The sequence below is a fragment of the Lutzomyia longipalpis genome, chromosome 3 (assembly GCF_024334085.1).
Source record: "Lutzomyia longipalpis isolate SR_M1_2022 chromosome 3, ASM2433408v1".
Classification (NCBI taxonomy): Eukaryota; Metazoa; Arthropoda; class Insecta; order Diptera; family Psychodidae; genus Lutzomyia; species Lutzomyia longipalpis.
The window spans coordinates 10408127-10425564 of record NC_074709.1 but is presented as its reverse complement, the minus strand read 5'-3'; the positions used below and the strand labels follow the sequence as shown (position 1 = coordinate 10425564).

Genomic DNA, 17438 nt, shown 5'->3' with positions numbered 1-17438 from the left:
TTTGTGAGGGAAACTTTTTTGTAAGGAATTCGTAAAAGAAATTGTTATTTCGTAGATGAATTTGTTTCTTCATCAGGCGTACAAAAAAAAAAGAATTTTCCTTAAAATGTTGAAGATTTTTCAAAAGGAATTAGTGACATAGCTATAGGAGTATAGACTGTGTCTTATTAATCCCTAAAGTTTAAACAGTTAAAGATTTTTCTTTTAGTGTTTATTTATGTTTTTATTAACCCCAACTTTCTAGGTAAAAAATTACTAAAAATCATATAGGAAAGGAGGATAAGCCTCTTTGTTTCCTGAGTGAAAACGCTTTAAATTCAAATCCATTATTTTTTTTTCAAAATTTTATTTTTATTTTAATATTAATTTTTTTAAGGAGAAACAAACAAATAAACTTCAAGAAATAACTCTGGAACAGATTAAGCTAATAAGGAATTTTTAAATTTTAAGAATTTTTGTTAAATATTTTGTAGTGAAAATTCACTGCTTGAGGGAATAGAAATTTTCAATCAAAAACAAAATATAATTATGTCCGGCAGTGTTTTTTAAGATGTCCGGCATGGAAATTTCATTTTTCTTAATTATAATTTTTGAGAAATGCCAATTTCTTGTTGTAGGACTTTCGAATCTCGGACATCTCTGAAAAGGACAAAAATTTAATAAATAACAATTAAAAAGAATATATGAATTCTTTTACTTCGCTCATCAAGCTTCTCCTTTTCCAATGAGTCAATGTAGGCCTTCACCTTCCTCTCAAATGCTCGCACTCTAGCCTCATAAGGACGTTTCTTCTTCAAAACTTCGTTTGCTGCATCCATCGCCCTATCTCGTTCATCGAAAAATTCACTGGCATTCATTTTATTTTGGGATAATTTTCACTTTGAATTCTTTTCGATCCGCACTATTTTCTTTCTTGATGACAAAATGGCAAAATTTTATTAAATGACCCCTAATAAACAGTCAAACACTGTTTAATAAGGGGCACTTAATGGAATTTAAAAATTTTCCGGTTATTTAGAAAACTTCTACAACGTTGATTTTTTGTGAAGTTCAATGATTTAGTGTATAAAAATTATCATATAAGTTTTTAACATTTTGTGACATCAAGGAATGGTCCTAGATGTTATTGTTGTTCTAAAAAGTTGTAGATTTTTCCAAGGCCTTTAATTTGATACCAATTTGAGCAAAATCGGTAAAATTCTTCAAGAGATGACTCTTAGAACTTTTCAAATTCAAGACTTTTCAAACAATCCGTGATTTTTCCTTCAATGAAAAACGCAAATCAAATTATTTTATTTCACCAAAATCAATAAAAGAACTTTTTTCAGAGATAAAAGCTTTGAGAAAACTATAAGCACGTTTTGCTGAATATTATGCATACTGCTTGTCTATTCAACATTGCTCTAGTTGCCTAGTTCTTTTTTTCTCACTGCTCCTTGGAAAAATGTCTCAAATTTTCTTAAGATGGTAGGAAATGTAGTCAACTACATACAATGCATAAAATACGTTTCAAAGGAATGTGTTATGAAAATTTCATGAAACTATACCAATATGTTGTTCAAAGCAAATAACATTTTCAGTTCACAAGAAGGCATACTTATATAGTCAAAGCAAGCATTGGAAATGGGGGAAAAGTACCATCGTTCAGACCCCTATTTTATTGAGGTTTACTACCTCCCTCCTTGCAAAAAGTGCCACCCACTGTCGCATTTACATAAATTTCTCTCGTTGGAACAGAACGAAAATACCATAAGTTTCTATTTCTTTTTACATTTCTCGCCACCTTCACGCATACGGGGGGTGCTAAAGGAAAAGCCATGTGAGAAAAAAAGGGTGGCATGACCGTTGGGGGGTAGCAAAAAAAAGAAAAGAGGAATGAGATTTCGAGGATATAAAAACGCATATAGAATTGAGAAGAGAAAGAGAGATTGATGGATTGAATTGACAAGACTCGACCTACCCTGTAGGTTGCCTCTTAAAATAATTATATTCTCCATGTCTCGGGGATCATCCCTAAAACTGATGATGTTATCACGAATGGTCACGAGACCCCCTCACGTGGCCTTTTTTCCACCAGTCACGTGTGTTCTCTGCATAAATCGGAGGCTTGTTATATCCAAATTGCCCAGGAATTAATGCAACAATGCCCAATCGATAAATGACGCCAGACCATCCCTTACCGAACCCACAAATTTTTTTTTTGCTCTCTTGCCCACTCGACATTAATAAAACTTCTCAAAAGTGCCACCTCTTCAAAATATTGCCCACCACGAACTTTGCACGTCAATCATGAAAAAAAAAACAGGAGGAGGATGAAAAAAAAATTGTAACCAAAAATACAAAGTTGGACAAACCTCCTCATCCCCAGGGGATGAACTGAAAAAAAAAAACTGTCCAAGAAATATGTCACGAATTCCACCCTCTCAACTTGGCAAAAAATAGAAAATATTCAAGCCGGCAAGCCCCTGCAATTTTTCAACCATTGCGGCTTTTTGAGCTGATTGCAAAATGTTCGGGCATCATCCCCTAAATCGTGGGGTTAATGAGGGATTATTGAAAAATTATAGCTCTAATTATCGTGAGAGTAGATTTGCAATTTTGCTCCCTTCCGCAAGAGATGTATTTTCAATTTAGCCCGGATTTACTCTTTTCAGGCCATCATCTACGAGGGTCAGGATAAGAATCCCGAAATGTGCAGAGTCCTCCTAACACACGAAGTTATGTGCAGGTTTGTGCCTAAATCATTTTTTTTCTCTGTAATAAAATATTAATTGTTCTAACGAAGAGAATTGAATATTTAAGTTATATTTTCAAATTATTTTTTTTAAACAGTCGGTGCTGCGACAAGAAGAGTTGTGGTAATCGCAATGAGACACCATCTGATCCAGTCATAATTGATCGGTGAGTAAATCAAAAGGATATCCCTCTCGAAAAGTGACTTTTAGAGTGCCATTGAGTCCGTATGTCGCACTCGCGGCGGTATTATCAAGTGATCATCCGGCCAATTTGAGAATCTCCCTCCTGCAGTGCCCCTGAACAATGAAAGGGGCCTTCAGGAGGAAATATCAAGTGCTGGTGGCCGGTGAATGAGGCAAATTGCACTCGCCCTCGGAGGAGGAAAAAAAACTACACATATAACATACATAGGGGGAAGACATGGGTGAGAATTGTATTGTGAAAAGGGGTGGTGCGCCCCTTTTTTTTCCCCCAGAAAAGCCAACACTGAATATAATAACTTTGTGCAGACTGCAAGATAATCAATATTGTGGCACGAGATGTGTTTGTTACCTCCCCAGGATGATTGTGAGCTTGACTTTTTGATGAAATATTGTTTGAAAGTTTGCGGGAAATGAAAAAAAATGTACCATAATTTTGAGGATTAAAATTTTAAATCAAGCTTAATTTTGCTATAAAGTACTACCCTTTCGAAAAATTTACCCCAGAGACGATTGCGAAAAAACGGTGCTATTTGTCGATTTTATAGCATTTGCTATAAAGTATTAGATTTAAGTAAAGATCTGCTCCTAATTGCTATAAAAATTGACAAGCAGTGCCTTGTAGTGATGTATTCCGTAAGCTAAGCATTTTATAGCTATTGGAGGTTGACTTTAACTATATGAGTAATACAGGTTAACTTAATTTGAAATTTAGCCCCTATTCCATTTTATAGCTATCTTCAATTTTTTGATCTGACCGAATTGGGGATCTTCAATAAGATTTTATAGCAACTATAAAAAACAATTAATATAAATTTTCTAGTTTATAACGGATTTATAAAACTAAATCAACAATGGTTCTATAATATAAAGATCTCACTCCCTTCCCACAAAAACCACAATGATATAAATGGAATAATTTTAACTCTGAAAGTTTCAATGAAATTAATCCGAGTTAAAGTTTAATATGGAAGGGAAACAACCATAAGAAAGCCACATTTGAATGAGGGGTTGAGACAAGGAATCCCGCACCAATACACCCAGCCATTTCCAATTATTCTTTGCTGAAAATTCATCCCGAAAAAGGGGGTGATTCCCCGGTAATGCGATCTCATCCACCCTCCCCTAATTCCACATCATATATACCGGCATCATCATCCATTTATTGGACTTGTTCAACACACAACCACCCTTCGTCTTCATCGCAATGATGCAATTTCTGCGTGTGAGGCAATTCCCCAGAGATTCTCACCAGCTCTGCTTCCTCATTGGCATGTCTTTGCGCTCTTGCTTCCAGAATCAGGGATTTGTTGTCTTTTTTTTTTCATCCAAACCCACCATTATTGCGGATTGTTGTGTATACGAGCAATTGTACACAACAACACAAAAATCACCACGTGAATGAAAAGGAGATGTGTTGTGGAAGGATTTTTGCGTCATTTACCGCGCCAAAACATCCTTTCACAACACCCATTGGAGTGTGATTGGAATTTTTGCCACCGATTGCGTAAACATTAATTTCTATAAGTGTCCTCCTCATGGATGCGATGTGATTTTCAAAAATGGGGGTGGGAGGAGTTTGTGTGCGTGGTAGCAGATGTCCAAGCTTTAAAATTAATGAATCTCACATTGCGATTTTGCGGATTTTATTTTATCCTGATTCAAGGATAATAGGCAGAGTGTTTTATACTGATTTGTGGTTTATTCTATTTTGGCTTGTAATTCAAAGGACTTATTATTTAAGATCATTCTTTCGATTTGATTTTAAAAATTTCACGAATAACGGTCATAATGTGACAATTCGATTATATTTTATATCCTTCATCAGGCTATCTAATGCTCTTTTCTACTTCCTACAGGTTCTTCTTGAAATTCTTTCTGAAGTGCAATCAAAATTGCTTGAAAAATGCGGGAAACCCTCGTGATATGCGTCGCTTTCAGGTGACCATTCATCAAAATGCCAATTACCTTTCTTTGCCCCCTAATTGTTCTGTTTGTGCTCTTTGTAAACCGGAAAGCAGGTTGTAATCGCTACTCAAGTGTCAGTGGATGGTCCACTCCTGGCCATTTCTGACAACATGTTCGTGCACAACAACTCCAAGCATGGACGTCGCGCGAAGCGTCTCGACGTGTCAGAAGGTAAAACGTGAATGACATCCATGTTAAGAATGTTACAAAAAAAAACTCACACGCACACCACAAGCGTCCACTTTAGTGAATTTGTTGAACAATGTAATCCCCCCTTGCGTATAGGTATTTATCCGCCCCTTCCTATCGCCACTCCCTGCATCAAGGCCGTGTGCCCGAGTGAAGGATGGACAAGCGGTGGTGCACAGGTCATCATTATCGGTGATAACTTCTTCGACGGGCTGCAAGTTGTTTTCGGGACAATGGTCATTTGGAGTGAGGTGAAGCCCCTTTAAAAATGATTTTTTTTTCAAATGTTTTAAATTAAACGACTCGCAATGAAATGATCTGATTAAAGATAAAATGTGGATACGCATGAGAATTTATCTGCAATCTTTTTATGAAAACTTTTAAATAAAGCAACTCTCCCCCGAGACACGGGGAGGAATGATTTATAGGAAGCAACATAACACACACACGACTTTGTTTGACCATTCACCCTAACTTTGTATTTCTTTTTTTCACCCAAAAGCTAATCACTTCCCACGCGATCCGGGTCCAAACACCCCCGAGGCATATTCCGGGCGTCGTAGAAGTAACGCTGTCCTATAAAAGTAAGCAGTTCTGCAAGGGATCGCCCGGACGATTTGTCTACATCTGTACGTATTTGCACCCATATATACACAATATAATAATTAATAATTTAACATTTGAACAACGGGGGATGTATTATTTTATACTTTTTTTTCCCTCATAACGTGCAAGGAGAATAAAATGCGCACAGCTTTGATTAGTGGCTTTCTTATTCAATTTCTACCCCGAGGACTTCTTTTCTTTTAATTTAATTTCATTTCCCTCCACACACATTTCATTTTATTTTAGTTAGATAAACTTTATGCCGTACATTACGACCACGAAGAAACTCCGGAATAAGACAATAAAAAGAAATTTTATTTTGAGAGTCGCTTTTAAATATGTAAAAGTTGAATGTAAATTCTCTTGATAAAAACTGGATTAAAATGTTCCTAAAAGATTTAGAATTATCCGTTTAAACGTCTTGGAAATCCTCACATTGAATTATGTAAATCCTTTTAATAGAGAATTTATAGGATTTTGCGTGGGAGCAAAATGAGAGATACTCACAGGTCCACAATATTTTGAACACAGCGGTAGAATCTGATACAAATCTTTTCTTTTCTTGCCTTACAATTCGCCAATTAAAAGATTTTTGGTATTCTGGGAAAAATCTTAAAAGATTTTGACATTTTATTTGTTTATTTAAACGAGTTTTTGAAGGAAAATTACTTTTCCAAAAGTCATTTAAAATCTTTCTGTTTTCTGGAACAACTAATTCTTTGTTTATCTTTTATCAAACGCCAATAGAACGATTTAAAAAATCCATCTGTCAAAATCTTACAACAAACTTTAAATTTGTTAGAAACGAAAAGAAAAGATTTTTAGCAGAATCTACCCCAAATATTTTAGTTTTTGTTTTTCCTTTATTTTCGTTTTAAGAAACAATTAAAAATTTTCTAGAAAAAAATCATTCCGAAAATCTTAGATTTTTAGAAAATAAGGATATACAATTAATTTAATAAAATGAATTTGGAATTGATGATATTTTAAAGATTTTTCTGATTGCTAATTTCATTGCAAAGATTAAACCGAAGAGAGCTTTTTCATCAGTTGGGATAAATAATCAAAAATTTACCATAAATGTAAATAATGACGCGTTGATATTTCGTTGATGATTTTTGAGAAAGTATTTTTATGTTTCATGCATTTATGATTAAAAAAGAACAATAGTGACGTCATTTTCTTACGGATTCTTAATTCTATGAGTTTACACGTGTCTCTATTCTTCCCTTAATAAATGAGGTTTCTTTCCATAAAAAGAGGAATGAGTAAACTCTTTTACTTTCTTGAAATAAATTAAACTGAAATCCTATGAAAAAAAATCCCATCATTTTCTTCCCGAAAAATTCTTCAAGCATAGAATTTACAATGTAGCATTTAATGTTTTTATATCATGTGAAAAATATGTGGAGCATCGGTAAGTTATTTACCGAACAACAAAAAAAGCCTCCACTTGGTGTGGCATTAAATTGAAATTTACATATTTTTCCCATTTATTTTAATGGCAAAGAGCATACATTTTTGTTATATTGAGTATGTGGGGGAGGTATCTACATAATATGTATGTATATGTGGGAAAAGTTGTGCAAGATAAGAAGTCCCCGTAGGAAAGTCAAATGATGTTAAAAGTCATCTTCTTTTCCAATCCCCATCGAATAATTGTGACAATTTTTCTTTTTTTTTCTTTGAAACCCACCAAAAAAAGCTCTGTGTGAACCAACCATTGAGAATGGTTTTCAGCGACTACAGAAACTGATACCACGCCATCCGGGTGATCCTGAGAAGCTCCCCAAAGAAATAATCCTGAAACGTGCGGCAGATCTTGCGGAAGCCCTCTACTCTATGCCACGGTAATTAACCATCATGAATTTTCTCTTTGTAATGCAGCAATTTGGCTTTGAATCCCATGCAAAAATGTCATTTAATGGCAAAGAATTTCTCTGTGAACCTATCACTCACGATAGATCATCTAATAATAGTTCAAGCAGTTTTCACTCGTACACCGGCCAACTGGCAGTCGCCGTCCAAGACGGAAATTCCCAGTGGACTGAAGGTAAAAGCCCCCTTGTGCTACCCACCACACTCCTTCCAATGAAGCTTTTCCTGCTTTTCCCAAAATACACATACATTGCCAATATGCCTAACATATCTATGTATTTACCTACATTATGTACGAAACATTTTGGGCCGGTGCAGTGCGTGATTCTGCATTTGGCGCAGGGCTCTTTTGTGGGGCGGAAGGGGATGATTTTGGGGGGTGATTTGATGACTGTTCTATTGTCTGCAAAGAGACTTTGTGGGGTATTCCGCACAGTTATGGTCAATTGACAGCTTTCACGGTAAATAAACTTTTCATTCAATGCAATAAAAGGGGAGACTCTGCCACTTTGCATTTTCTTCATACATCCCCGAGATTTAAAATGAACGTGACGTGACGATGCTATGCCGGTATATTATAAATTGAAAGATTAAACTTTATGCAATTTCTTTTCAACAATTTGCATTTCAAATTTAACAGTTCAGAGAGAATTTTCAAGTTTTAATTTGATATAATTTCTGAGGGGAGACATGGATGGATAGGTTTTTAAAAAAAATTGGGGTAGATTCTGGTAAAAATCTTTTCTTTCATAAAAACTTAAAAGTTGTAAGATTTTGACAGATGGAGTTTTTAAATCGTTCTATTGGCGTTCTATAAAAGAAAAACAAAGAATCAGTTTTTCCATAAAACAGAAAGATTTTAAATGACCTCTGGAAAAGTAATTTTCCTTCAAAAATCCATTTAAAGAATGGAATTAAATGTCAAAATCTTATAAGATTACCAAAAATCTTATATCTTACAATTCAATTCTATTAGAATCTATACCCGATTATTTTATGAAAAAATATCTTTTCATGTTTTTTTTTCTGAATTCTGATTATAAAATTTTCCCTCTTTCATTTAATTTTTTTCCATACAACGTGTATAATGTCCTTCATCCTTCCCTTTATCTTAAGGTCTTTGGGGATCATTTATTCATATTTCCAACAATTTAATGGAAAAATGTCAAGGGATTCTGAATAAGGAGAAGGGGAAATTTGTATGTAGTTCCTGTAAATGTTATGTATTGGATTTAATTAAGACTACCATTCAACGGAAAATTAAGACGTTTAAATGAAGATGGACAAGTTTTAGGTGGGATTAACTATATATCCACTAATAAATTAATTTAATATGAATACAAATGAACTCATCGAGGGGTGTAGTTGGAATTCTATTCAAAAATCTGTTTAAATTTTATTTATTTATTTTAAAATATTTTTAAGAGGTTGAAAATATATTAAAAATCAATTTGATACGGTTGATTCGAATAAATGGCAAAAGAGTGACGTTTTGAATGTTACTTTCAGTCTTCTTCAGGCTTCAAATAAAAAAAAGAATATCGTGTAGGACGATATTCCTACATGGGTTAATAACTACCCTTATTTGAAGAGCTAACGGGTCCCGAACTGAATCGGACGAGCAACAGTGGGCTACTGATACCTATGAGTGCCTGATGAGCGGCATAGAGCTAACGACTCATCTCACTCTTTCACCCAGAGCAGTCCAACCCTAGACACACATAGTGCCACAGCTCAACGTATTATTACGGTAGAAGGGTTTCTCTACCGGGGCACATAGCATTGTTCTACATCTCGGCCTTCCTGATATGATCAATGTCCTCATTGATGAAGTGAATGGTCAATCCAGTGTACTGATTTCTTCCGCTATAATTCATCATTGTCATCCTGTTTCTTTAATTTCTTGTTTCTTTCTTTTTCCATGATGGAGTACACATAGTACTATGAGCTCTGTGAAGCAACTAAGCCTGGGGCTCAGCAGGTGAAGACGAAGTCTTCTTGCTTCGGCTCTCGACTTGGCCAATGATTTTATCTTCCTTCTATCCAGTTTTCAATTCCTTTTATATGCGTCAGGTTGCTTTTCTTCATTGCATCTACTTGATCTTGAATCCTTGGTTTAGCGCACTCAGCTTTCAAGCGGCACATAGCCATTGCTTGACTTTGGCACATAGCCTTCTTTAACCTCAATCCAGTCCTCATTTCCGGTCGTAGGCTTAAGATTCTCTTCCTTCATTGTACCTAGCTCGTGTCTGAGCGGGGCATATATTTGATATTTTAAATTCTTAATATTTCTTTGTTGCTTCCTCGTTGTATGGCCATTCTCTAAAATGACAAAGAAATTATTCTCCATTTATATTTAGTAGGCTTACCTTGTGATCTTAATTTCACTTTTCTGTCCTGAAAAACAACTAATTAAAATCTCGAATAAATAACAAGGCATTTCTGTAATTTCTTTTTATTCGACTTCACACTTGACTACACTCAGTAGGCTTAGCTTCTTTATTTCCTCGAAATTCAATTTAATTATCCCTACATTGGAATTCATCGGAATTATTGTGGGCACTGAGCAATCAAATGTCCGGGCTTCTTGCATCTGTAGCAGAGTTTCTCAGAGCTTCGTCGCTCTTTGGTGGTTTTCTGCTCTTTCTCCTTATTGGCTTCCTTGTGTGCTTCACGCTGAGATTCTCGACTGTCATTCGTCTTGCCATGGCGGTACGGATGGTAGCGCCCGGAATTGCGCTTGGAATAGCGCCTGTCTTGCTTGGAATCATCTGCGTTTTCATTGCCTTGTTCCGCATCAATTAGCACGCGGAGAAGTTTCGGGAGAGATTCGAAAGTTTGTGTCAACAATGATGTCCTTAGCGACTCGGATGGAAGGCCCTTTATTATGTACTTCATGGTGGTTTTGTCATCGATCTTAGCCTTTGTAGCTAGCGCCATCATGCTGTGGAAATAGGATGTGGTTGTTTCATTTCCTGTCTTGCGTCGGGTGTCAAGTTGTTTGTGTATCTTCGCGCAATCCACCACGGTAGGAAAGAATTGCAACAATTCATCGCGAAATTTTGCCCACGTATCCAGCCTCGCTTTGGCAGTATGGAACCATTTTTCAGCGGGTCCCCTCAACCGCATGGACGCATAAAGAATTGTCACTCTCTCTTCCCAATGATACATCAAACGCGCATTTTCAACTTCTGCAAGCCAATCCTCTGTGTCAATGCAGTCCGTCACATCTGGATCAAATCGCTGGATTATTGCGCGTAGTTCCTGTGGCCCCATGGGCATGGCAACCGTGGAGTTTTGCCTTCTCGACATTGTGTTTTTCTGCAGTTAAAAGAATTAAATTTACACATAGCATCTTCAACTTTTTACCTTTGAAAATCCTTCTTGTCCCTCTTTTTTATGTTCTAACTTACTCTGCTGTGATTTCTTTGCGCAATTTATTGAAATTTTCTTTGAATTTCCTCGCAACACACCTTGAACACTCAAATGACTTGCATAAAATGACAATAATATGACGCAATACCCGAGCATTCAATCGGCACGACCGAAATGTCACGATGTGGTCAAATTCCAGCAAAAACATTTCGTGTTTCATCAATCTTGTCAAAACTTGTTTCATGAAACACGGCTAATTTCACTTTCGTATGAAACACTTCTACAAATTCGCATTTTTTCTCATGAATTTTTCTATGTAATTTCACATGAAATATATTCAAACTTTATCATGAATTGCCTGAAAAGGAATTCCTGTTAAGACATGTTTATGCAAGACAAGACAATTATTTTGTGCGGGTGGCCACCATTCACACAGAGAATACACAAAAGGGTTAACACAAAGAAATTTCTGGAATTGCCAAAAAATTCTTGGAATTTTATCATAAATGTCATCAATCAAGAAACATATTCTTTTTCACTTTTCTTTCTTTATTTCTCTTTCCTGGGGGGCACTTAGGGGTACTTGCGGTATTTCCATCGCCGGGTGTTCCTCTACACAGTTGCTGGGGCGCTTCTCGATGGTCTTCGCAGTCCCATCTAGCCGCTTTTCGCTGCTTCTACGCCGCATTTTTTTCCTCCACGCGGTGGCGGCCATGTTGCTCTCGCTGCCTTTTTTCGTCGTCGTCTCTGCATTTTCACTTTTCTTTTCACTCGCGCCGTGATTTTCACGGTTTTCCACACGCAGTGGCACACGCGGACCCTATCCCACTTCTGATATGTAGGACGATATTCCTACATGGGTTAATAACTACCCTTATTTGAAGAGCTAACGGGTCCCGAACTGAATCGGACGAGCAACAGTGGGCTACTGATACCTATGAGTGCCTGATGAGCGGCATAGAGCTAACGACTCATCTCACTCTTTCACCCAGAGCAGTCCAACCCTAGACACACATAGTGCCACAGCTCAACGTATTATTACGGTAGAAGGGTTTCTCTACCGGGGCACATAGCATTGTTCTACAATCGAGTAACATTCCAATTTAAAGAAGTTTTCTGATCATTCTTAAATCAAAACTTATTTTGGGTTTTTTCATAACCTAATATTTTGTACGTAAAACGAAAATCTATTTAACTTATCAAGCAGAAAGGCCACAAATTGAGCAAAATAAATCAAATTTCAACTCAGTTCCTTCCTAATTCTTCATTCCCAAAATTCCCAATTCCTGGCACATTAATTTCCGCGCGAAAAAAAGCGCTAAAGTGGAACATTTATGAGCTTCCCAATTCACAGATGAGTACCAAAGGGGTCAGAGTGTGAGTCCACGGACGGGCTTCTGTAGCAATTCATCTACACCCCATTCCACAGGCGGTGGGGGCGGAAGTTCATACAGCGGAACCGGAAACGGATACGTTCACGCCAGTAACATGAGCAACCTGCCCTCGTCGTCGCCACCGAGCGTTTTTGGCGCAACGTCCAACGTTTGAGGGGTTAAAAGAGTTTTTGCGGGGAACTCTCAAGAAATTGAGAATTTTTTTTGTGTGCAAAAATGGGGCCAAATGGCAACCCATTGAAGGAAAATCATTGATAAAAAAAACTATTGTGTAATATTGTAATAATTGTTATAGAGAGAAGGAAGGAAGAAAAGGGATGATATGATGATATAAATTAATGCTATAGGTCCTATTTGAGTTTCTGTTAAGCAAAAAAAAAAGAAATCTCCTTTAATTGTCAACTCCATTTTTTAAACGTAAAAAAAATAAATTCCTAAATGTGTAATTTATTGTCATTCGCAGCATTTTAAAAGAGCACACAGATCATTGATTTTTTTGTCGCCTATTATGGAGCAAAAAACCCGAGAATAAAAAAAAAGAATTATTCAAATTATTAAACATTGTTATATTGGATTTATAAATAATAAACTATTGAATGATAGACGATGTAAAAGTCACTAATAAAACATATCGACATTAACGTATACGCAAAAGGCGATTAAAATTGAGTGAAAATAGGCAGGAAAATTTATTCCCAACAAAAGAACTCAATTTAAGAAAAAAAAATGTGGGAGAAAAATCTATAAAAATTCATTAAAAATGTATTATCAAAAAAAATTCTCACACACAACATTTACACACAAAAAAATGCTGAAACTTCTCCTCCAGAGTGGAGGTCTTTTCGTCAATCTTCACACACACAAAAAATAAAAGCAAAGTGTTTAATTAAAAAAAAATCAAATGAGAATCTTTTAATAAATAAAACTAATCATTCAGATAAGAAATGTTTTTTTTCTTACTTTAAGAAATCTTTTTTGCAAGGTTTGTGGATTCGGACGTTTATCCGTTTCTTCCGTCTATAGCTGCCTCTTAAACAATACAGATTTTGCGTGTAAGAGAGCCTTTCTTGAAATCTTTCAGACAAGAGCTGAAATCTATCCAAGGAGGTATACTTTTTATTGCTTTTTTTCTTTAATTAAAAGATGTTGAAAATGGAATAAAAAACGACTACAAGAGGTATTTTAATGTTTTATGTTCCTTTTCCTTTGACGTTGGTTTAACCATCTAACGTTACTTTTCTAACGTTTGACCCAGGGGTGTTTATCCGGCGAATATTTTGGTTTTTAAAGCGAATTATCCTAATATTTCCGAAGATCGAAATATTTTACTCAACAGGAACATCTTTTGCCTAAAAACCGAACAACTCCAAAACGAAAAATCGAAAAAACGAATTTAGGACTTTTCGGCTAGAGTTTAGTGGTTTTTAAGCTAGAATTTATTACTTTTTGGCTTTAATTTATAGGTAGGTACTATTTTCGTTTTGAATTTAGTCTTTTTTAGTATTCAATATTTTCCTTAATCTGTGCTGTTTTAGGTCTGAAAACGAAATATTTTACGGCTTTATTTAAAACTTTTTATATTGGAATTAAACATTTTTCGGCTTAGACTAATATATTTGGATTTCCTTGATGAATCATCCAAATATTTTCGAAAATCTGAATAATTTCGTTCAGATAAACTCCCCTTGTGGGTTTTAAATAATTTCTATCTATAATGTTTTGTCCAGACTTATGCTCTAATCTTTAAAGATTCGGATTCTTCGTCGACAGTGGAAAAAATCTTACCCAGAGAACGTCTAGTTTGTCCGGGAGTTAAAAGATACTTTTTATTAGTTGGTGTTCCACTTCGTGGCCAACACCAAGTATTGTAATCGTCGGAAAAACCGACCACCTCAGATCGGGCTCAAACTTGGTATGAGCACGTTTTAGACAACCCACATTCCAAAAATGGTGGTGGAAAATTTTTGATCCGGCCGGCCTGCCTTCCGGCCTGCCTTCCGGCCTGCCGTCCGGGACTCTAAACTTTGCCTTATAGCTCGAGAACGGTAACAGATAGAGACTTCGGGTTTGAAGTTTTCTATAGAAATATGGGTGTAAAATTTCATTTTTTCGCATTTTCAAAATTTAAGATGGCCGCCGTCCGCCATTTTGATATACAATCAATCAGTTCCCTTATAGCTAGAGGTCTGAAATTTTAGTATGTTGTAGTGCTCAGTGAGACGTTTTCATCAATAATTTATACTTGAAAATCGGTCAAGCCGTTTAGCAAATATGGCGACCTAAAGCAAAAAGTGTTTTTTCGATATAACTCGAGAACGGCTTGACCGATTTTAATCATCTTGGTATCAATTGAAAGGTTTCAAGAAGCCCTACAACTGTCTAGAACATTCCAAGTTCCAAAAACATCCGCAAGAGGCGCTAAAATCAAAAACAAAAATTGCCTAAATTTAAGGGGCAATATCTCCGAACATCTGTTATAGATTTCCTTTAAATTTTGATATGTTATAGCCTGACTCAATATATTTCACCAGTCCAAAAATGAAGAAAATCTATGTCGCCGTTTAGAAGATATAGCCATTTGAAAAATTCTTGAATTTGAAAAGTTCTAAGAATCATATCTCCTGAACTGCTTAATCGATTTTGTTCAACTTGGTATCAAATTAAAGGTTTTGCAAAACTCTACAATTTTCTAGAACATCAGAAACCTCTAGAACCATTTCTTGAGGACGAAATATGCGAAAAACTGTTTTGGTAAAACAAAAAACCCCCATTTTGTGTTCTAGAGGTGACCTTCAAAAGTATCAAAATTTATTCCATATTCTAGCTTATTTTAAGACCTTTCCATAACTACTCAAGAAGTTTCTGTAGGTGTTATAGAACCTGAGATATGACCATTTTTATGCATCAAATTACTGAATTTCACAAAAAAAAATCAACTTTGCCTACTAATTCTGTTCACAAATCGCATTACAACGCATAAACAAACTTCTACACGTTGTGGGACACCAACTCTTATAACTGGACGCGTTATGATTGACTTATTTGAAGTTTCTTTTTAACGTTTTATGTTCCTTTTCTAACGTTTAACATAAGTTTTAACATAACTATATGATATTTATTTTCTATTATTTGATATTTTTCTTTGAATGTTCGTCGTTTTCTTTTTCTAACGATGTTAAATCTTTGATGAGTTAAAAACAAGAATTCACAGCAAATATTTTTATTTTTTTTTATATTTAATTCCTACAGATTATCTTCTAATTTTAAGACAAAAAAAATGCTTTCCTTACAGAAATGGATCACCAGAATGCTCAAAACATAATGAGTCCAACTTTATTATTAGGTATCCGTGTTTGCAGTTAATTAAAACATTTTGGACTTGGTTGTGACAATTTTTTTCTATTTGGATTAATTATCTCGGACACGACAAGTAACGAATGTACGAGAAAATTATGCAAATTAATCCAATTTTCTGTGAGGGGGTGGAATTATTCCCTTCCCGCATTATCTCATCCTTCAGCCACTTTCACAGCCCAATGTCTGTAACTTTTGACCTCTGGCTTGGCATTTAATTTCCACAAAACCCATCAATCTTACATGGTGAGAAGAAGCTGCGAAAACTTATGATGAATGAACCTAGCGGAGGGATCTCTTTTTTTTTTATTCGCGCGTGAAATTCCCCGACTTTTTGCGGCTTTCCCAATCATTCTATTTTCATTCTTTACTGTTTTTCTTCTTCCCCAATCACGTGGAATGTCCTGCTTGGGGTTGAATTTAAAGGAGGGATTTTGCTCTGCTGCGAGAAAACAAAGGAGATGAGAAGGAACAAAAAAAAAACGAAGAACAAGTGCAGAATGATAATGTCCGAAGAAAAGTATTTCCAAGATGAAATAAATCATTATTCTCGACATTTTTTCCATCCTTTGGGAATTTAAAGTTTCTCTGGATTGCGAAAACGAAAAAAAAATATTAATTTGCCCTCTACAAAGGCCGTTGTTTTCCATCTTGACGTGATAACCGAAAAAATATGTTGCTGGAAATCCAACAAATTAAATTTACTTTGCCAAGGGAAAGGGGAGGGATTTTCTTTTGGATTATTTTCCCTAAAAGCACAATGATTTCTTCAAGGAAATTTTGCTTTTTTTTCATTTCAATTTACTTTATTTTTAGCCATAAAAAATTATAATTGGAGCAGAAATGGGATTACCTTGTAGTGATCCTACGCTGCGGCAATCTGTGCAGGAGTCTTTGAAGTAATATTATCTAGGTAGCGCATCCCATTCTTGTCTACAACAGCCACATTGAAGGTGGACAGATTGATGACGAGTCTCTTTTGAATTTCCGCCACGCACTTCTTGAGGATCTCATACGCATCCTCCTGGGAGATGTTGGCATTGTAGTACCGATCGAAAATACTGGCGCAGAACATCCCACCGTAGCCGTGTCCAGCATAATTCACGGACTTTGCATTGGCCAGGTAATCAATGAAGTGCAATTCTGAGCCCTCTTTCTCATCGTACCCCGCAACGAGAAGATTTACAAAGTACGGCGAACGCGACCTGAGGCAGTCAGCGAGGTTCTTCCTTGTGAAGTGGGCAGCAGATTTGGGGCCCAATTCGTAGCCATTGCGCATCTTATAGAGGGCAATGTTCTTCCCAATGTACTCCGTGAACTGCACTGTATCCCCGGATTCTCCAGTTGTGGCTATCATGAGATTATCCGAGATTTTGGTGATCTTATTCTCATCTGGAAGCACCAGAAAGGACAATTGGTCAGGAGGAAATAGACAAAATTTTCATGGAACGTCCACGAAAACATGCCCGGTCATTCTAAGCTATGATTTCTCCTAGTTTTTACCTTCTTTCAGCATAATAATTGAGCGTGCGTTGGTACAGTCACCGGCCACCATCACAAAATCCTTTCCTTTAAGCCCAATTATGGTCTCCATGATTTATTTTTAAGTCAATTTCTGGATTTAGCTGGGAAAACAAACCAAGAAAATGCAAGTAACGATTGAGGTTAGAAAAAATGTCATCACAACTTTGTGTGGTATCGGCGATTGAACGAAAGAACCCATCAACGCACCCTGCTA

General features: G+C 36.1%; 3 protein-coding genes and 1 long non-coding RNA gene across 5 annotated transcripts in view; 1 reads left to right on the top strand and 3 right to left on the bottom strand.

Annotated features, from left to right (window-relative positions):
• The window catches only part of LOC129791895 (transcription factor collier), a 28115-nt gene extending 14824 nt beyond the window's left edge, over positions 1-13291 (top strand). The window contains exons 6-14 of one of the 2 annotated variants that reach the window (XM_055830512.1): positions 2655-2728; positions 2833-2901; positions 4796-4877; positions 4958-5075; positions 5190-5344; positions 5596-5722; positions 7405-7549; positions 7679-7752; positions 12307-13291. In XM_055830512.1, coding sequence (XP_055686487.1) covers positions 2655-2728; positions 2833-2901; positions 4796-4877; positions 4958-5075; positions 5190-5344; positions 5596-5722; positions 7405-7549; positions 7679-7752; positions 12307-12500 — 1038 coding nt within the window. In that variant the 3' untranslated portion in view covers positions 12501-13291. Of the gene's footprint in view, positions 1-2654; positions 2729-2832; positions 2902-4795; positions 4878-4957; positions 5076-5189; positions 5345-5595; positions 5723-7404; positions 7550-7663; positions 7753-12306 lie in introns of both variants that reach the window. The other variant, XM_055830511.1, reaches the window with a different exon arrangement.
• LOC129792027 (uncharacterized) lies at positions 327-920 on the bottom strand. The gene is made up of 2 exons (XR_008750756.1): positions 698-920; positions 327-639 (listed from the first exon to the last, which is right to left on the bottom strand). It is a non-coding gene; the product is annotated as an uncharacterized LOC129792027 (long non-coding RNA).
• On the bottom strand, positions 10017-12022 carry LOC129791961 (uncharacterized). Its single transcript, XM_055830645.1, has 2 exons — positions 10991-12022; positions 10017-10898 (listed from the first exon to the last, which is right to left on the bottom strand). The coding sequence occupies exon 2, from the start codon at positions 10887-10889 to the stop codon at positions 10128-10130; it is 762 nt and encodes a 253-aa protein (XP_055686620.1). The 5' UTR covers positions 10890-10898; positions 10991-12022; the 3' UTR covers positions 10017-10127.
• Positions 13292-16484: 3193 nt separating the features above from the next.
• LOC129791980 (proteasome subunit beta type-2) lies at positions 16485-17398 on the bottom strand. The gene is made up of 2 exons (XM_055830678.1): positions 17204-17398; positions 16485-17092 (listed from the first exon to the last, which is right to left on the bottom strand). Exons 1-2 carry the CDS (start codon positions 17292-17294, stop codon positions 16566-16568), a joined length of 618 nt encoding a protein of 205 aa, XP_055686653.1. The 5' UTR covers positions 17295-17398; the 3' UTR covers positions 16485-16565.
• Positions 17399-17438: the final 40 nt, after the last annotated feature.

Excerpts from the sequence above, each read along its gene's own strand:
- LOC129791980 (XM_055830678.1), bottom strand. The coding sequence starts at position 17,294 with ATGGAGACCATAATTGGGCTTAAAGGAAAGGATTTTGTGATGGTGGCC. Across the intron at positions 17,093-17,203 it reads AATTATTATGCTGAAAGAAG|ATGAGAATAAGATCACCAAA; the intron begins GTAAAAACTAGG and ends TGGTGCTTCCAG.
- LOC129791961 (XM_055830645.1), bottom strand. The coding sequence starts at position 10,889 with ATGTCGAGAAGGCAAAACTCCACGGTTGCCATGCCCATGGGGCCACAG.